At 39.1% G+C, this 19,703-nt stretch overlaps 1 protein-coding gene across 1 annotated transcript in view; it reads right to left on the bottom strand.

Moving 5' to 3' along the window:
- LOC150080895 (paramyosin-like) overlaps positions 1-19,703 on the bottom strand; it is a 121,931-nt gene that overhangs the window by 66,492 nt on the left and 35,736 nt on the right. Inside the window, exons 3-6 of the mRNA XM_090381555.1 lie at positions 18,918-19,004; positions 12,485-12,651; positions 10,087-10,165; positions 485-730 (exon numbers count right to left, since the gene is read on the bottom strand). Of these exons, the coding sequence (XP_090237681.1) occupies positions 485-730; positions 10,087-10,165; positions 12,485-12,651; positions 18,918-19,004 (579 nt within the window). The remainder of the gene's footprint in view (positions 1-484; positions 731-10,086; positions 10,166-12,484; positions 12,652-18,917; positions 19,005-19,703) is intronic.

A 19,703-nucleotide genomic window follows, 5' to 3' on the forward strand; every position in this document is an offset into this window, starting at 1 on the left:
GGCGTATACCCTCCATTACAGCCTTGTATAGCATTATTAATAATAATGTATGATATTAATGTATAGTAATGTAGGCGAACAGCCTAATAAACTATACTATTAATTTTCACGTGGTGAAAATTAATAGTATAGTTTATAATAACCTTAAAGCTGTTTTAATTCTTCGACATCATTGAGGCGTCTCCCAGTAAGTACTGTGAGGGTAAATTTTGAATTTTGATTATTTTAGCTATTTATATAAATATTTTCAAAATTTTTAGGTATCGCGATTTTTTGTCCACTATATACAGTACATGAATATAGACACGATATATTCTACCTTATCATATTTTTTTTAACTTAAGTGCGGCTTAACTTTCCTTTGAAGGTCCACTATTTTTAGCTTGGGATTAAGATATGCAGATCGAGGTAAATCAAAATACACAATATAAACAATGATCCATAGAATAGTGAGTCGTGTCACAGAAACGCTGCTGTTACTTACCCGTTCCTCATCTTCCAGCCTGCGACGGGTCTCCTCCAACTGGGTAGCTAACTGAGATTTCAGGTGGTTGACATTGTCTAAAGAAACCTTGTATTCCTGTACTTCCTTCATTAATTCTACATTCTCTGAACTTAATCTTGATCGATGAGCTGACACTTCATTGACTGTTCGAGTTAGTTCCTCAATCCTTATATTCATTTCATGGATGGTAATTTCCAACTTTTCTACGGTTTTCTGAGCAGCAAGCTAGAAGAGTAATAAGAGAGAACCACATTTTAATGCAATTTAATATTCTAATGTTAATTGTTTCTTTATTTAAAATTATTTATGACATTTAGAACTTGCTATTTTTAGCATCTGTTTTGCTTATTAATTGACACTTGAATTAAGGGATACCAGTCTTCTTTATCCAGCTCCTTTCTGTCTCAATTTCATATAATACGCTCATGAGCTAAAATATTATGATCATCCCTGCCTCCATGAGTGGACGCATCTCACAGCACCTAAAGTGACGTCACCAACCGGCGCAGCATATATGGTAGTGGCACGGGTAATGCCTGTCAGTTCAGTAGTACGAAGCCCGTGCAGCGGGGAAAGGGAAGGGCCTGGTGGAGTGAAAGTGAAAGTGTATTGATGTCTAGCGGTATCACGGGTTTCCCTTATCTCCGCGTTGCTTTCATTGTGGGTATATCAGTTCCCCAGAGATTGTGGGTGTACCAGTTCGCCAGAGATTTAAAAGTTTGTGGGCTTTGTATTTGTGTGATGTCATGTACCGTTGAACCTGGTCGTTTAATCGCTGGACCCCCTTCTGAGGCCCAACGTTGCCCCACTTTCTCCCCGTGGAGGCTGACCAGGAACCCAGTAGACGTAGTTACTCTGGCAGGTCCTGCCGCGTAATTTCCTGAGATTTCGGCGGCCAGGACCTAAAAAAAAAAAAAAAAAAATTTTTTTAACTAATCGATTGCGTGAGGGTGGTGTCGCTTGAATTTTTAAAGGCCAAAATGTGGGCGAAAGTGATTTGACATGTTTAAATTTAGGTGTGTGGGGCTTTCGCTAGTATATAGATGGAGAGAGGAGGGAGACTAAAGACTGGGGGAGAAAGGCCTGGTAGAGTATGAGTGGGGAATGATTTGCGATGCTAGAAACGCGAGTTCCAGCATCTAAGCAACTGCAAGCATTGTCGGCTATTCGAGAGCTGCCGTAGGGAAGGTGTGGTAGGAATTGGTCGGAAGAGGGGCACACAACCACCCAACGTGCCAGGGCGGGGAGACTACCACTAGTTGACAGTCGAGATGAACGGCGGTAAGCATGTGCTGTCCGGTATAACAGGCGGCTCACGATCCCTCGATTACCGGTAGACTGCAACCACGGCGAACAGAGAAACGTTTCCGAGCGCACCATCCAGCACACGCTCTTGCAAATAGGCCTACCGATAGGCAACCTGTTCATGTGTCTACGTTGACCGACGTTGACGGGATTCGAACCTGGGACTTTTTCACTGGGTGAAAAAGACCCAGGTTCGAATCCCGTCAATGACACGAAGAACTTTTATGGGCTTTTTTCACTACGTGGCTGAGTTAGTCGGTCGGCCTCAGGCATAGATAGCAAGGTTGTCCCCTCTGGACAAACTTGCTATCTACGTCTGAGGCAAATCAACCAGAGAACACGCAATTTACGAACATAATACAGTACACCTGGGCAGATAAATGCATATTCCAAGTGTTCCTAGTGTGACATTTATTATTATACGTTGACCGATCGTCATCGATGCCACCGCCTGCAGTGGGCATGGGAACACCGTTCCTGGGCATTGTAAGCCTGAAAGAGAGTCACCTGATCTGATGAATCAAGTTTCCAGCTCCATCATGGCGTCGGTTCATATTCGACGGCAAGCAAGTGAAAAGCAACAACCAGCATGCACGGTTGGACGAAAATCAGGCCGGCGGTGGTGGTATCATGGTTTGTGGACTATTTCATGGAAATCATTAGGTCCTCCATCCCATTTAACACACGTTCACCGCCAAATCTTACCTCGGCATTGTTTTGGAATACGTTTTGTTCTACATGTGACCATGTATCCAGATGGCACTAGACCCTTTCAACATGGCTCCGCGTCACAAGCTCCGTATTCCATTTAAAACTCCTTGAGCCTACCACTCCCGGTGCCGAAGCACATCCGTGGCTAGGTTCTTAATTCTTAACAGGTCAAAATCTTTATGGGGTCCTTTATTAAAAACATATATTTAAAATCATAAAATAACATAACAATTTTCGCTGCTGAGCTCTTAGCCCGCCTTGAGAAGAAAAGCCTTTAGTATTTTATTTACTTGCCTTTCCTAATCAAGACGGTTACCGCCCCTGCCTCGGGGAGGCGAGCTTCTATTATCCAGCAGCAGTCTTCTCTTGAAGACTTCATCCACATATTCATTAAAATATTTAAAATTTATTCTATCTTCAAATATATTTACTAGTGTCTCTTCCCTTAACATACCAATTTTCCTTTCTATATATTGGACACAATTCAACATTATGTGTTTAGCTGTTTCAGGGTTCCCGCATGTGCATAATCCTGATTCATGCAGACCCAGCTCTGACAGTTTAAATTTTAGTCCATGACCTGTTATTAGGAATGTTGCATTAAGCCCAAACTGTAACCAAGGCTTTTTCTTTACATCTACTGTCTCCACACTAGGCAGAAACAAGTAGGTCTGTCTTCCTTTATCAGAGTTTTGCCAAGACTCTTGCCATCGGTTATTGATATCTCTTAGAATTCTTGTTCTTTCTGTTCTCACATCATTTCTTGAGTACACATAGTCATTTTCCAAACATGTTCTTATATTCATTATGACTACTCTTATATTGTTCTTAGTGAGATACAGTAATCCTTTTAATAGAACTTCATAGTAAGCTGGCATCCTCCCTGCAACCACCTGCATGGCCTCAGAAGAAACAGTCCGACACGCTCTGGTGATGCCCAATAATGCAAACCTTTGTGCTTGGACTAAATATTTCTGGACCATCACAGTTTCTACTCTATGTACCCAAGCTCCAGCTGCATATGTTACAATTGGGACAAATAAACACTTGTATAGTAGATTCAGAGATCTACCTTTAATGCCCCAGTCAGCTCGTACTACTCTTCGGAGCTTGGCATACAAGAGCCTTATTTTATTTTTCAAGTATTTAACGTATTCAGTATAGAACAAACGTTCCTCCAACTGGAGGCCCAGATACTTTGTCACCTTAGTATATCGAACTGATCCTCTATTAAGCCGCAAAGTGGGAGGTCGGTTCATGCTCAGCCGTCCTTTCAAAAGCATTTGAACAGTCTTTCCAAGAGATATCTCAAGTTTGTTCTCAATGCTCCACTCACTCAGAGAGCACACAGCAACTTGTGCTCTAGCGTCTATCTGTAATCTTGTACGACCATGGACCAAAATTGCTAGATCGTCTGCATACGCTACATACTGAACACCTTCCAGCTCATTCACAAGAAAGGTATCAAACACGATATTCCAAGCAAAGGGGCCCATCACCGAGCCCTGAGGGCAACCTCGATACATACCTCGTTTTATTTGTTCATATCTTGTTTTAACGAGGATGCATCTATTGTTAAAGTAGCTCTGCATTACTTTATATAAGGTCCTTGTACAACCCATACTTCTTATTCTAGATAGGATGTTCTCCCACCAAAGTCTGTCGAATGCACCACGGAAGTCTACAAAGATCCCCAGAACATATCTTTCATCACTCTGCTCCACAATTTTGGTCAGTTTAAAGACTGCATCCTCTGTACTCTTTCCTTGTTTATAACCAAATTGGTTATCAGAGGACATAGATTTCTCTTCATATAACTTAGTCAATCTATTAACGCACAGTCTTTCATAAACCTTCCCCAAAACCGAGAGCAAAGCTATTGGTCGATATGCACTGGTCTCATTTAAAAGTCGATCTGTACTCTTTATTAACAACCTCACGTGTGCAACCTTCCAGACTTCCGGGAAAACACCATCCTTTAAACATCTGTTGTACAAGTCCACATATATTTGCGGAGTTAGCATAAAAGCCTTCTTCAACGCAGCTACTTCTACCCTATCCAAGCCCGGCGACTTACCATCCTTAGCCCGGAACACAGCGGACTCCACTTCTTGATTCGTAAAATCTTGCTCTTCGCTTTCCTGCAAATTTTGTTCATATTCCTTCATTTTATTAAAAGAATTTACATTAACATCTAATCTTGGGAAGAGATCACTCAATATTTTTTCTATAGTATCTTTCCAGTTTAGGGTTTGGCTGCCCTGAACTCCAACTGTAGTACATATATTCACAAGCTCCGTATTGTGGAGAATGGTTCGACGATTATATCAAAGCATTTTGTGTGCTCCCCCTGGCCGCCAAGTTCCTCCAATATCAATCCCATCGAACGCCTACCACAGTTCTCAACAGTAAACCTCAGCTGGACGTCATCTTCTTTGATATATCATCTGCTTATGATAAGTTCTCAATTCCGCTCTCATCTGCATTCTGGAAAAATACTTTGGTATTATTACAGGAAGTCTCTTGAAAACCATTAGCCTCATCCTTTCACAAAGACAACTTATCATCAGCCATAAATTCTTCCAAAAGGAGTGCATTATAACATGGGTTGTACCACAGAGAGGTGACCCGTCCGGTCTGCTGTTCGCTGCTGCCCTTGAACCTCGCAAGGTACGCTGATTTTATGTCATATGCGGATGACCTCAAATTATATACGGTATAACATAGAAAGACCCTGAACAGAACTCACCTCATAAATCAGCGAGTCTCCGCCCTGATTAACAGCCTTGTAGCTTATCCAGCAAATAGGTCTGGAGCTAAACATACCTAAATCAGTTCAAATCATCTTTACGGAAAAGAGAATCAAAAATATGTACGCTACTACACACTCATCATTGGCCGGCCAGGCGAATCATTAAAAGTAAAACCCATTAAAAATTAGCCCATATGCAAGTAATACTTGTTCGAAGGAAGTAATAAATTCACTTCATTTAAAATGGAGCTCAGTGGGTGAGAAATTACCATTTCTCACCCACTGAGCACATATGTTGAACTGAAATCATACAAGGCTACCGAATTAAGGTTTTTAATTACTTTATCTCAGACGGAGGTTTCAGCATCCATCGGGAAACTTGGTGTTCTCTGCCTCCACATATACAAGCATCAAGAGAACTCGATATTGCATAAGGCAGCTCTGTGATGTAAAATTCCACTTTTATGCTGAATATAAAATGAAGTCAAAACTTTGTTTTTGCTTCATTTTATGTACACAGTTGGCCTTGAAATTTTGCTTTAATCCGACTTTTTTCATCTCCGGTAATGCCCCAAAATTAGAAACTAATGTGTTTCTGTAGGGAAGTGGGGTGGAGGGGAGTTGTCGAATGGGAATTGGTCCTAAAACCTTCCCAACAGAAAATAGACAGATAAAAATGTGGCCTCAATCTGACATTTCCTTGTCGAGTAATGGTCAAACATCCTGTAACTATGGAATATACTCTATAATCTTAAGAGAGGCGGCAAGCGAGTGCATTGAACCATTGAGACTAATTATGCGAGCATCACTAGACTCTGGGGAGATTCCCTTGGATTGGAAAAGTGCAAATGTATCTCCCGTACATAAGGGTGGCTCTAAAAGTGAAGTTGGAAATTATCGACCTGTCAGTCTGACTTCAGTAGTAGGGAAAATCATGGAGGCAATGATCATGGGTGGAATTCAGGATCATTTGGATCGAATTGAAATTCTCAAGGATATACTCAGCATGGTTTTGTAAAGGGAAAATCATGTTTAACAAATCTGGTTCGCTATTTCGAAAGGGTCACTCACGAGCTGGATTTAGGGAATAATTTCGACATTGTTTATTTAGATTTCAGCAAAGCGTTTGACTCAGTCCCACATGAGCGGTTGCTTTATAAGCTGGAACAGGTTGGAATCACTGGGAAAATCCTTAGATGGATAGAAGGATGGCTTCAGGGCAGGAGGCAGAGGGTTGTGATAAATGGCTATTCGTCAGATTGGGTTGATGTAAGAAGTGGGGTTCCCCAAGGATCAGTATTAGGACCACTGTTGTTTTTAATTTTCATAAACGACATTGATGAAGGGATAGAGGGCGTGATGTCTAAATTTGCAGATGATGTTAAAATTGGTAGAGTAGTTAATGATCACTGTCAAGCTGAGCTTCTTCAGAGAGACCTAGATAGACTTCAAGAATGGTCAGAAAAATGGCAGCTGTGCTTTAATCCAACAAAGTGTAAGGTATTACACCTGGGAAACAGTAATCCCAAAAAAACTTATTCACTTGGTGGAGTTCAACTAAACCCAGTACTGGAGGAAAGGGACTTGGGTGTTACGATACGGTCAGACATGAAATTCTCTGAGCATTGTAAACAGGTTGCAAGGAAGGCCCATGGTGTCCTATCGATCATCTATCGAACTTTTGCAAGTAGAGATAGGGACGTGATAATCCCATTATATAAGGCTTATGTTAGACCACACTTACGTGATAATCCCATTATATAAGGCTTATGTTAGACCATACGTGTTCAAGTATGGAGACCGCACTTAAAGAAAGACATCGAGCTTTGAAAGGGTGCAAAGAAGGGTAACTCGCCTGGTGAGATCGGCAAAAGGGCGTCCTTATGAAGAAAGACTTCGAATATGTGGGTTGCAGAGTTTGGAAACTAGACACCTTAGAGGAAATTTGATTGAGGTGTTTAATACTCTGAGAGGCATCAGTAAAATGAATGAGGACAAAATTTTCAAGATTATAAATGATGCTAGAACTTGGGGACATAAATTCAAGTTACGGGGGGAAATGTTTAGATTGGATTGCAGGAAGTTTTATTTTAGCCAGCGAGTTATAAATTACTGGAATAAGTTGCCTTCATGGGTGGTAGAGGCCGACAGTTTGGGGAAATTCAAAGGTCATCTGGATAGTACTTTCGGGTAAGGGAAGCGCATAGGATGATAGGTTTAATTTCCTTTTTATTTATTTTTTATTTTATTTTATTTATTAATTATTATTATTTAGTTATTTTATTTATTTATTTATTTTTTTGTTTTTATCATTGTTTTGTTCGGATTTTTTTTTTTTTTTTTTTTTTTGGCTGGTGCAGCATAAGCCATAGGCTTTCTTGCACCATGCAGCCGTTACTAATAATAATAAAAAAAAAACTACATTTTTTTTCGCTCAGAAACTTTATAACAAAACAACCGTGCATTTTGACAGGTATGAATTAGACAGTATTATTATAATGAGTAATTGGAATCTTAAAATTTTATGATTCCAATTTGTAATTCTTATTTATCAATTTGATTTTCAGAATATGAATTACAGAATGGACTAGCAAATTCCAATGGAGGAAGGATTAAAGATATATGCAGTGTTTTATCTAAGTCCGGCTTAGATAAGAGATAGGAGAATACTTTAAAGCCAGATTTTTTTTTTTGTAGGCGTCCTGTATGATTTAGGTTATTGTCCTGAACAATGGATGTCTCTTAATCGATAAATTTTAGATAATATAATTGAATATTGTGTAGCTCTTCCTTAAATCTCTGTGAAGTTACTGTACTGTCTTAAATCAGTGTTTATTCTAAAGTTATTATTATTATTATTATTATGAGATAAAATCAAACGATGCCATTACACTACTTATGTAGTTAAACTTATGGGTATAGTGTATTAACATCGATATTATATAGTTAATTTCACCTATAACATATTATGCCTTGTGCATTTAGTCTTCAAAATATTATCATTATCTTCACCATTTGGCATCTCTCATATTGTGGAATTAACTTCGCAACCGTGATGGCATGTCTTCATTATCAGGGTGCGTGCCTGCCCACCGATGAGTGAGCCAACAAGCTCCGAAACGCGTCTGGGTGGTGGTTCCCATTGAGAATAAATAACAGTAGTCTCCTCTACTAGTGAAGCGTTATTTATTCGAAGTAGTGCAACACCTGGTATCTCGTTGTGAAGGTAGCCACAATATGAGATAAAATCAAAGGAGATGCCCTTACACTACTTATGTAGTTAAATTTATGGGTAAACTATGGCGTATTTACACCGATATTATATTATATCGGTGTAATACCTGTATACTTTTATTATTGAGCGGAAATTCTATCCATAGTTCTGTGATGTTTTCCAGTTCCGTTTCCAGTTCCGTTTTCCAGTTCCACACACCCTGCCTTGCACAAACATATGCAACTATTCGGATACCCGCGACAAATTCCTTACATGCTTATCCTCAGGTAATTCTCTGGTGAGGAGAGGAAAATGTTAACTACAAGCAGTAAAAAAAACCTAGTCCTGTAATTTTTCTCGCATAAAAGTGCGCTTAAACCATGCTCACCTTAAGTTAGTCGATAATCCAAACAACTTTTCTCAGCATGATCATATCACAAATATTTCTTCCTCTGAATCGATAAACCTAGGCGTTCCACTTTCGCTCTTGTCGCCTTTTTAATTCTAAACAGCTGCTAACTTTTTACAAATCACAAAATTCGTCCTACCATGGAAAACTCTCTTCCCATCTGGATGATAATGTATATCTTTTCCCTGAAATGTATACCCCTGAAATTTTTCTAAATTTAATGAAAAGAGAGCAGCCAGGTTAATTAATCATTAATTAATGATCCCACAACTCATACTCTTTTACACAGCCGTTCAATTTACGCTGCATGCCTTGTCTACAAATGTATAATGAACATTGTGCATCTATTGTTCCACCTCTTTCTTGAAAATGAACATGTGGGTCAATTAGTCAAAACTTATTCTCATAGCTCTAGGCTCATATAGCCAGCTATCTTCTTCATTTATCCCTTATACTTGTGTTCTTTTTGAAACAACTTTCTTTTTTATGCATTTCCTGAAAAATTACAGTATACAGAAATTCAAATTCAGCGTCAACAATCGTGTTCTGTTTTCTTAATCCCTAAAGCATACGCAGTATCAGGTATTATAGGTTCAAATAACCTTTCGTAGTTTACCATAAAAATATAGTTACATCCTGTTGAATATCCTCTGCCAGTTCCGTAAATGGAGATCTCCAACTAACTTCTTTAGCTGGGGAGAGAAAAGATATACATTTCACTATAACTTGATTTTTTTTTTTTTTTTTCCGTAAGGGCAGTGAGTTCTATATAGAGAATTTCATTATTTATGCATAGACCGGAACTTTATTTATCTTTTTCTCTTCTGAAGGCATTCCTGGACAGGAGAACTATTTTTATAATAAAACAATAAGGGTAACACGGTCTTCAGTCATTTAAAAGCGAATAAAAAGCTGGCACAATGTTCTGCCAAACTATTACCATTTTTTTATTGACAAACATCATCCTACATAAAATTCGCATTTTATGGATTGCTGAATGATGATTAGCTAATATTAAATGAAAAAATTTAATGTAGGAAGTTATCTTATGCTCACTCTGTATTTTAAATTAATTTCACAGATTACAGACCATATTTTTAGTGTTACGAAGTCTTTGGTTGCTGTATATAAAACGGAATCACTTGCTTTACTTTTACTTTTTTTTTCTCATATATAATGCAGAACCCTACCTTGTCCTTGTTAGCATTCTCTACTTGGGCTAGTAGCTCATACACTTCAGCTTGGAATTTTTGTTTCTCCCTCTCAACCCTAGACAAGATAAAAATAAAGTGAGAAAGAACTGCCTTCAAAAATACACATTTAAAAACAGTATTGTTTTTTAGAGAAAAAAAAAGCAGCGTTTGAAGGTCTTGCTAATAAAAGCTAATTTAGCGCGCAAATTTTTCGTTGTCATATTAAGACTATCTGCAATTAATCAATTCCTTTGTTGGTGCTATCCATCATGATCTAAATCCATACCATAATCGTCATCTTGTATTGTATGGATTCCTTTATTTTGCTATGAAACGATTCAACCTGAAAATATCCGTAGTGGGTTCTCCAGAAGATTGTACATTTATTTTTACGACCATCTTGGACAAAAGGTTTGCTATACATATATACTATACTATATTGCCAAAAGTAATCGGACATCTGCAGGTTTCAAAGACCTTTATACAATATTTAATAATACTTCATAATATTTTATAATAGTTTATTAAGCTAGTCGCCTAAATCACTATACAATTTAAGCAGACGTTTCTGCATCTTACCGATACTCATCATCAGACCATGCTGCTGTCAGACTCCGCTTGCCGATGTTCTCAGAAACCTTTGTGCACTACAGGTTTCTGGGATAAATGCAAAGTACTGCATATGGTTAGCAGTAACCACAGAGTAACGTACAAGGGTAACGAGATTTCTGAGAGGAACAGGGGGGGGGGATCTCTTACCAAGAAAACTTCAGTTTTTGCAAATTGCAGCATCTGGAAACTAGGCACCTGCGAGGCGATCTGATTGAGGTATTCAAGGCTTTGAATGGATTGAACAAGATCAGTACTCATGGGATTCTTCCTCTTGCTCAAACCATACAAATATGGAGTCACGAATTCAAATTGAAGAAGGGTGGTTGCAGAATAGATGTGCGGAAGTTTGTCTTTAGCTAGCGGGTGGTTTATTACTGACAAAACTTCTATCTGTTTTGGAAGTTGATAGCTTAATTAAATTCAAGGAAGAACTAGACAAACTGTTGGGGGAAAATATGAATAGATGAAATGGGAGGTGTTGGGTTTTTTTTTTTTTTTTTTGGCCAATGCTGTATAAATGCTTGCTTTCTTGCATCATTTGCGACTGCTAATACTATTTTTCCAAAATTCAAGTTTTTCGTCCAGTGAGCAGGCGAACCGGCCGCAGAATAAGCGAAAATAGAAACAATATGCTGACATCTCATAACCTTAATTGCTTTGTGTTTAGCACTCACCAAACATTTTCATTGCTTTAGAAGACAGGATACACAGATGGTTTCTTCAGGGATAGGCGATTCCTCTCCGTCAGTCTACCTGATTGTTTGCTCATACCTATCGTCCTCGTTCTTCCATCTTTTCACCTTTCACCATTTGCTAGTTGGCTTCGCAAAATGCGTTTCTATCATATCCAATGAAAAAGTTCTGATATGGATTTGGACAATTAACCTCAGAAACTTCGTAAGCGTTAACAGAACTCATTCGCTTGTTTGTGATGTCTCTTATTTTCTAATACGTGTTAAAACTCTTCGTACTTTGCATATATCTCATTCGCACAATTCATTACTTTTGGCAGTATAGGCGTAAATTCTATACTAGGCTTAAATTTGAGGTTCTGTAATTAGTAATGCAATATCATTGATCTTTAATTCCGTTCCCTATTGAATTACCTTCTTTAAACATTTCTCTATTCAGAAAGATGGGGTAGTTTTAGAATTTTAGAATTTGCGGCTAAGTAACTAAGGTCACGAGGAGTTAATTACGTGTGTTCTATGTAGCTTTGTTTGCCGCTTTTGATGGATTCAGAACCCGATTCTTGGAGATAAACCAATGCAACTCTTTCCCGAGACTGACCAATTCGTCTGTGGTCATTATTGAGAAGCATTTTTGCAGTTATTCATTAAGCATGCTGGTTAAAATATATCTTAATTTAAATAATGGCAGTACTCAGTAGAAAAGCTGTTTATTTGAGATATTTTTCAATATAGCCTGAGTAGCCGATGCTCCAAAAAAATAATAAAAATAAATAAATCCCAAGGACAGCAAGATGTTTTATGCGATACTGAAACAAATTATTTATTTATTAAATTATTAAATTTTCTACGACGTTTTCAGAAATCCTGAGCAGTGAGCATCCAGTAGAGATATGTATGAAACCTTTTGTTCATCTAAGACAGTTTTTGGGTTTGGTTGGAATACGTTGAAAATATATAGCTACTAACAAACAGACAATGAAATTTAACAAAATTTTGTAATATGGAAAAATGAAGATATTTCCGAGAAGGCCATTTAATTTTGATTATAATAGAAAAAAAAATGTGAGTGGTAATAAGAAAACTTGATTTACTTGGTTCTGTGTTTATTGCTCTGGTCTAATTGGTCCTGCAAATCTGCAATAGCCTCCTGATGCTTCTTCCGAAGATGATGGGCCGTCTCCTCACTCTCCAGGTGCACATCCTCAAGCAACTTCCTTAACTTAGACAGCTCAGTATCTCTCTTCTTGTTGAGCTCCGCCTAAGGGGAAAAAAGAGAATATTAACTTTTTAAGTCCTATTCAAAGAGTGGGTACAGTTCCTTGTATATATATAATAGATATCTACAGTGTTGTCGTCGTTGTTGGATTTTATGCGCATCAGCAACTTAAGTCCTGTTGCGTCGTATGTAATGTCTGTAAAAAATTGTGGTTTTGATCGACTTGTTGTTTGCCGAACGAAAAACCCGAGTTTTTAGGAGAAAATCCATGCTACGCTGTTCGAGACCGATTAATTCAGCAACGTTGTGAAAAAATACCCATAAAAATCTTCGCGTCATTTACGAAATTCGACCCACGTTTTTTAACGTCATTGTAACCACTGTGCCCACTTGCGAGGCTTCGAAGGTTGGAACTCAAAAAGCTGTTCTATGGGCAGCGCTTTATCAGACACTGGAATAACTTGCCTCTCTCAACTTTCAAAGTTAATTTCAAGGCGAAATCCGTTGGGAATGGTATGAACAGTCTGTTTATTTTAATTATTATTTTTTATTTATTTAAAAAGTCGGTTCCTTACATCTTTTGTCCTCACTAATGTTAACTCAAATTCATTATTTAAATTTCTTTACTCCCTTTCTATTTCAATATCTTTTCGGGGTCAGTCAATTTAGGTTAAGGAGATGTTGTTTGTTCCTTCCGTTTATTTTTATTTAATCGGAAAATTTAGATATCAAACTTGACATGTTTCATCAGTATCATTAATAAACACAGAAAACAACAATTAACTCGGCACTGAACCTGTGGAATTCCACTAACTGCTCATTGTTCCACAAGGAGCAGCACCCATTAATGACTACTTTCTGTCTCCTCCCACTCAACCATCCCTTTATCAATAGCATTAGCATTGCCCTTAGTGCCGCATTTCTCCAGTTAGCACAGCAGTCTTTTATGTGCAACAGTATTAATAGCTTTTCTGAAATCTAATTATGATATAAAAGCTATTTTCTGCATCCAGTTCTTTTGTTACTGCATCATAGTATCCAATTAGATTTGTCAGACAAGATCTCCTCTTAACAAATGCATGCTGCTTGATTGCCATGTAACTTTTCCTGTCAAGATGTTCTTGCATTAGTTCTTTAACACCAGCGACTCCATTGTTTTTCTAGGAACAAAATCCAAGCAACAGGTTCTTAAATTACCCATATCACTCTTTGATCCCCTTGTTGAATTTGGAACATATTCCCATATCTATTGTCCACAGCGACCTCCCATGAATCCAAGGATGCTCTGATAATTATGGTAAAGGTCTGCTTCACTCCTTTGCTGCCTCCTTTAATATAATTGAATAGATTCCATCCACTCCGAGCACCCCTTTTATATTTAGCTTCAACAATTTCTCTTCCGCTTTCTTCTCGGTTATCATACAATCATTTAACTCCCTATTAGATTATGATAAACTTCTGGCTTTCCCTTCCCTAAAAAATTCCTATTTTGTGAATGTATGTGCAAAATAGCTATTCAGTTTGTCAGCAGTCAGACCATTTATATCTAGGACCAATATGACTCATCCACCTCCTTCTAGCACACTGCTCGACAAAATTAACAGAACAATTTTTTTTTCACTGTTCAGTGTCGCCGAAGGCGAATTTTGATATAATAGGCATCCTGGCATGTAAATTCCGAGTATTTAATAGAAATCGATCTACCACTTTACATCGCCGCACATTATGCAAATTATCATGTCTATAAAAACACATCACTTCATTCCCGTTTTTTTGGCTAGCTCAGTGGGATAGCCACACAGGATGGCAAGTCATCGTCGTTTAGATCACTCTGTGACGGTAGGCCGTTGAACGACTTTAAGCCGGGCAGTTGTAGGTGGAGGTGGCTTGTTGACTTAATATGTCACGCAGTGTCTTGGCACTGTGGAAGCACTTTCAGGAAACAGGAACCATTACAAGGAGAGTTGGTCAAGGTCGCACGAGGGCTACGTCAACCAGAAGAGACTGCTACCTGGCTCTAACAGCAAGACGGAACCCTACGCTATCCTGTCATCAACTGTCTCTTGAGGTTGCTGCGGCCACATTTCCAACCGGACTGTGTTAAGAAGGCTCAATTCAAGTAGACTCTATGCAAGGAAACCAACGGTTTGTATCCCATTAACCCAAAATCACCTTAGAGCTTGTCGAGACTGGTGCAACGAACACGTGACTTGGAGCCCTGACAAATGGGGTACAGTTCTGTTCTCTGATGAGTCTTGTTTTATCCTACAAACAGATACTAAACGTTATTTCATCTGGAGACAAGGAGAAATGCGGTATCGTCCCTCAAACATCAGAGGAAGGGACGCTTGGAGGTGGTGTTCTCGTGTGGGACGAAATAGTGATCAACGACCGCACCCCTCTTCATGTTTTTTATAGGAGTACCGTAACTGTGCAGAGGCACCGAGATATATTCCTCCACCACTTGAGCTCTATGTGCAGTGGCGTTGCCCTAGATTTTCTTTTCATGCACGACAACGCCACTGCACATAAAGCTCAAATGGTGGAGGAATATCTCGAAAATAAATATATCTAACGACTTCCGTGGCCAGCGCGATCACCAGACTCAAATCGGATCAAACATGTGTGGGACGCCCTTCGACGTCGCATTGCACGCCGACAGCTAAATCCTAGGCCACTTGGTTGTTGTTATTATTTGGTTTTTAGGAGCATTAGCAACTAAGGCCATATTGCTCCGAGGATATGCTGTGGTCATTCCCTGATCTTTCCGCATCCTCCGTATTCGGTTGTCACGGGCTCGAACCCCGGTCTAATCAAGAAGCATGTGCTACGCACTGCTGCTCCTGCCCACCTGGCTAGGGAGGCGCCGGCCACTTGGTAAGGTAAGCTCTGCGCTGGTGGAAGAATAGAATTTGTTGCCACAAAATCTTATAGACACCCTTATATCTAGCAATTTAGCCTGGTTCACCGCTGTTAGGCCTGTTTAGCCGTTGGAGGGGATCATACACGATGTCATGTGACCTTTTTGGTAATTCATATACAACTGCTATAAATGTCCTTTATACCTGTCTGAGCATTTGTATGTAACCCCTCATTTCATCATTGTTCTATGGTCCACCACCATACAAATTTTGTCCTTCTTCATCACAAACTGCACGAGTTACACCACGTTTTCTACGTGTTCTGTTAATTTTGTCGAGCAGTGTATTTAGGTAAGTAAAGAAATCTTTGTTGCTTCTCTTTGCATTCTTTTCCAAGAGACTCCTCTTAATCTTCCTTAGCTTGCCTAACCTTTTTTGTTACTTGATTGCAGTCTAGTTTATATCTACTGTAGGTTTCTCTATAGCCTGATAATTTATATGCGTTCCATTAATTTTTCTTCTCTGCCACAAGTCTCATCAGTACATCTGACATCCATTTAGTTCTAAGCCTTGAACAGTATTTCTTAGTTGGTATGAAAGCCTCGTAGCTTCTACGATTACTTCCCTAAATGCTTCACCCTCATCCCATGGGTCCGATGGCACCTTTGGGAAATATGGACGAGAGACTGCACGGCATCACACCCAGCCCTGCACAGCCTCTCCCTACATTTCCCCCTTGATGTCCTTGAGAAGGCAGGAAAGGCACTGATCCTAGTTCGGACTAGTTCAATAAATGCATGGCCAGATAGGAGCTGCGTACCATCCCTCACAAATTCCAGTAAATAATTGGAGAGTTAAAACCCCTCATTATTAGTTACTCGTATTTACTGCCCCACTCTATTTATCTGTACAGTTCCTCGTTATACTCATCATTATGTTAGGCTTCTAACACACTCCTACTCTAATTTTTATTTTCTCTAATGATTTTCCACACACAAGATTGACTCCACACTGCACTGGCCACCCGTGCCAATCGGATACAACCTTAGATTTTATGTACTGATAATGACGTTTTTCCTTTATTCCCCTGCTATTGATAAAATAATATTTGTAAGGTGAAGTCTTCCAGACCTCGGCACCGTTTATGTATTCTATGACAACGTGTATTTATTTCTATCGTGCCTTGTTGCTGCATCCAACAAATATTTTTCTAAATTTCTTTGTATGTTTACTTAGTACATATTTTTATGTTTTTTATTATGGCCGGTTTAAAACAAAAAATCTCTAGTGAACGTTTAATACATAAAATGGTCGCTAAATAATTAGATATCATTGTATAGGAATGTGTGATGTGCGCTTTCCGAATGCTGGATAACCATGTTGGACATAAGTAAAATATTAACAGATGGTTAAAATTGTTATTAATTAAGAATTTAGAAATAGCTATTAAATGAAAAAGAATATATTTTAAAATTATTTAAATATTTAATTTATATTTTATTTTTTATTTACTTTAATTATTTTTTTTAATATTTTAATGCTAACCTAATCTCTTGTTATCGAGAACTAGAGCCAAAGCAGACCCCCTTGTCGATCTGTCATTTCGCCTCGGTTGTTTATGCATTCTTGTTGGTAGAAAAGCTTAGATTTACAAGTACAGTACGTTATACTTGTAAAATAAATTCTTGTAAATCCAAATTACAAGTGTTTATTTTTACTAGTAAGAATGTAGGGTTTTTTAAATTATTATTAATATTCCCATATCAGGCTATGGTGGCTTGAAAATGATGACAAACTTACTCCTTGCTAGGTTCTTCATCAGTGAACTGACGTCATTCGCTGATGAACTCCTCAACGTATCCTGCAGGGCCCTCACGGCGATGATTTTAATATCAGATGTTGTCAATCCAAGGGATCGGAGCAAGTAAGCAAGCGACTTGGACCATACACATGGTAATGGAAGAAACAATAGGTATTACATTATTATATTCTTGAGCTACTTTCTGTTTCAAGTCTTGATTAAGATCATACTTCTTGACCATCTCTGGTTAACCTCAAGGTCAGGCCAGACCCCACTATCTGGGAGTCCAAAAGAAACAGGGAGCCGACCTTTGCACACAGGAGATCAGGTTTTCTGAGAGCCCCTCCACTGGGTGGTAATGTGGTTCTTTACGAACGTCCATCCTTTCTAACTTAGTCAAATATCGACCAGGTTCAAAACAGCATCGTAGCGCTTCACCCTCATCTTATGGGTCCGATGGCACCTTTGGGAAATATGGGCGAGAGACTCCACGGCATCACACCCAGCCCTGCACAGCCTCTCCCTACATTTCCCCCTTGATGTCCTTGAGAAGGCGGGAAAGGCACTGATCCTAGTTCGGACTAGTTCAATAAATGCATGGCCAGATAGGAGCTGCGTACCATCCCTCACCGACCGATGCTGCGCACGAACTTTATATGACTCTTTTAGGTCATTTCCATCATGGACGAATGCAAAAGGCAGCTCCAACGTTTCTTAATGGAGGCCTTGGAATCAAGCCTTATTTCTCCATCTTGCAGAAGCGTATCTGTATTATTCATCTCCCTTGTAATAGTTCGTAGGTAGCTATTTCCCTTATTAAACTTGAAGGAAAATATCGGAGCCTCTCAATCCGAAACTTCTTCAGGAGGGGGGTCCATCGAAATGATGGTATTCCCAATCCCCCTCCACAATATCAGTTTAAAAGTACGGAGTCACTGTATTTTTAGGGAGGCGCAGCCAAAGCTTTACACCTGACCTCACCCGGTTATCTAGACTATTTAGTCTAGTAGCTGTCATCCTCCCAAGTACCAGTTGATGGTAAAACCTTGGTATCAAATTGGTTCGGAATAAAAACAGCCTCTGCTGGTGCCTGAGTGAGGCAGTTTTTAGCCTCACCAGCAGGTGATCTAGAGAGGCACTGACTGACTCCTTACTCATTAGAGTGAAAGCCCTCCCAAGGCACTTCCAGGTACTCTTTATAGTTCTAGAGGTAAGTCTGGATTCTCCGATGAAGAAGCTGAATACTCTACCTTCATCTTCTTTTCGCGCCCCGAAGCGACCAGCTTCAGGGTCCAGAACTTCTCCATATTAATCCTTAAACCTCTCTTGTTACAGAAAGCAGAAGTTCGCCCCAAAAGGCATTGGAGTCCTGCAGAAGTTGATGCAGCCATGGTGAGGTCATCAGCGAATGCGATCGAATTGATTCTCTAAAATCCAAGATCAAACCCAATATAGCCTGGAAAATCTGAAAATAAAGCGTCTAAAGCTTGGATTTACAAGAGTGTACACTATACTTATAAAATAAACACTTGTAAATCCCAGTTTACAAGTGTTTATTTTTACCAGTAAGACTGTAGTTTAAATAAAAATATATTTTCTACCTCCGCTTTCCGAAGAACACTGAAAATTATAAAATACAAACTTGCCTGGCTTTCACTGCCAACTTCAGCCTCCTCCAAGCGTTCCGAAAGCTGCATCAAATTCACCGTAAGATCTGACCTTTCACGCTCGATCTAGTCAAAGAAAAGTTATCCATTATTATATTATTATATTTTGCTTACTATAAAAGTCATCTAATTTTATCTCTACAAACCAGATAACATAAAGTAAATTCATTAATTCTCTACAGTCAATTAAATATAATTCAATAATAAAGAACAACTTTTAAAAATGAAAGAATTTTAAAGGCTTCCGCCTTAAAAGTGAACCTTCCTGTTTCATTAAAGAAAACTTCATATGGTTTTTTAAAAGAAGTGTATATATATATATATATATATATACTGAGTGATCACTGAATTACGACCACCCCTATTAAAACTGAATGCGACCCGTTGACAACGTGAGGTACGAGAGTGCGGAGATAGTCGACCTACGTAGCATAGATAAGGTGTCAGTGGTTCAGGTAATAAAATTACGAGCGTGATGGTTAAAGGAAGGATTTATCGGGCTTTCATAAAGGACAGATTGTGGGTACTCGACGAGCTGGTGCCTCGATTTCCCAACCAGCTGAACTGGTGGGGTGTTCGAGAGCCACCGTAGTTAAAGTGTACCAGGACTAGCGTCAAAATGGTCACACGTATGGGCTATACCAGCAGACGACCCCTATGGCATCCTCTCCTAACCAGGGTTCATTGGCGTAAAATACTCGCCTGGTATGCAAAAACATGCAAGTTGGACGATAGAAGACTGGAAGAAGGTGTGCTGGTCGGATG

The sequence above is a fragment of the Mastigoproctus giganteus genome, chromosome 9 (genome assembly GCF_048544385.1).
Source record: "Mastigoproctus giganteus isolate SK-2022 chromosome 9, ASM4854438v1, whole genome shotgun sequence".
Classification (NCBI taxonomy): Eukaryota; Metazoa; Arthropoda; class Arachnida; order Uropygi; family Thelyphonidae; genus Mastigoproctus; species Mastigoproctus giganteus.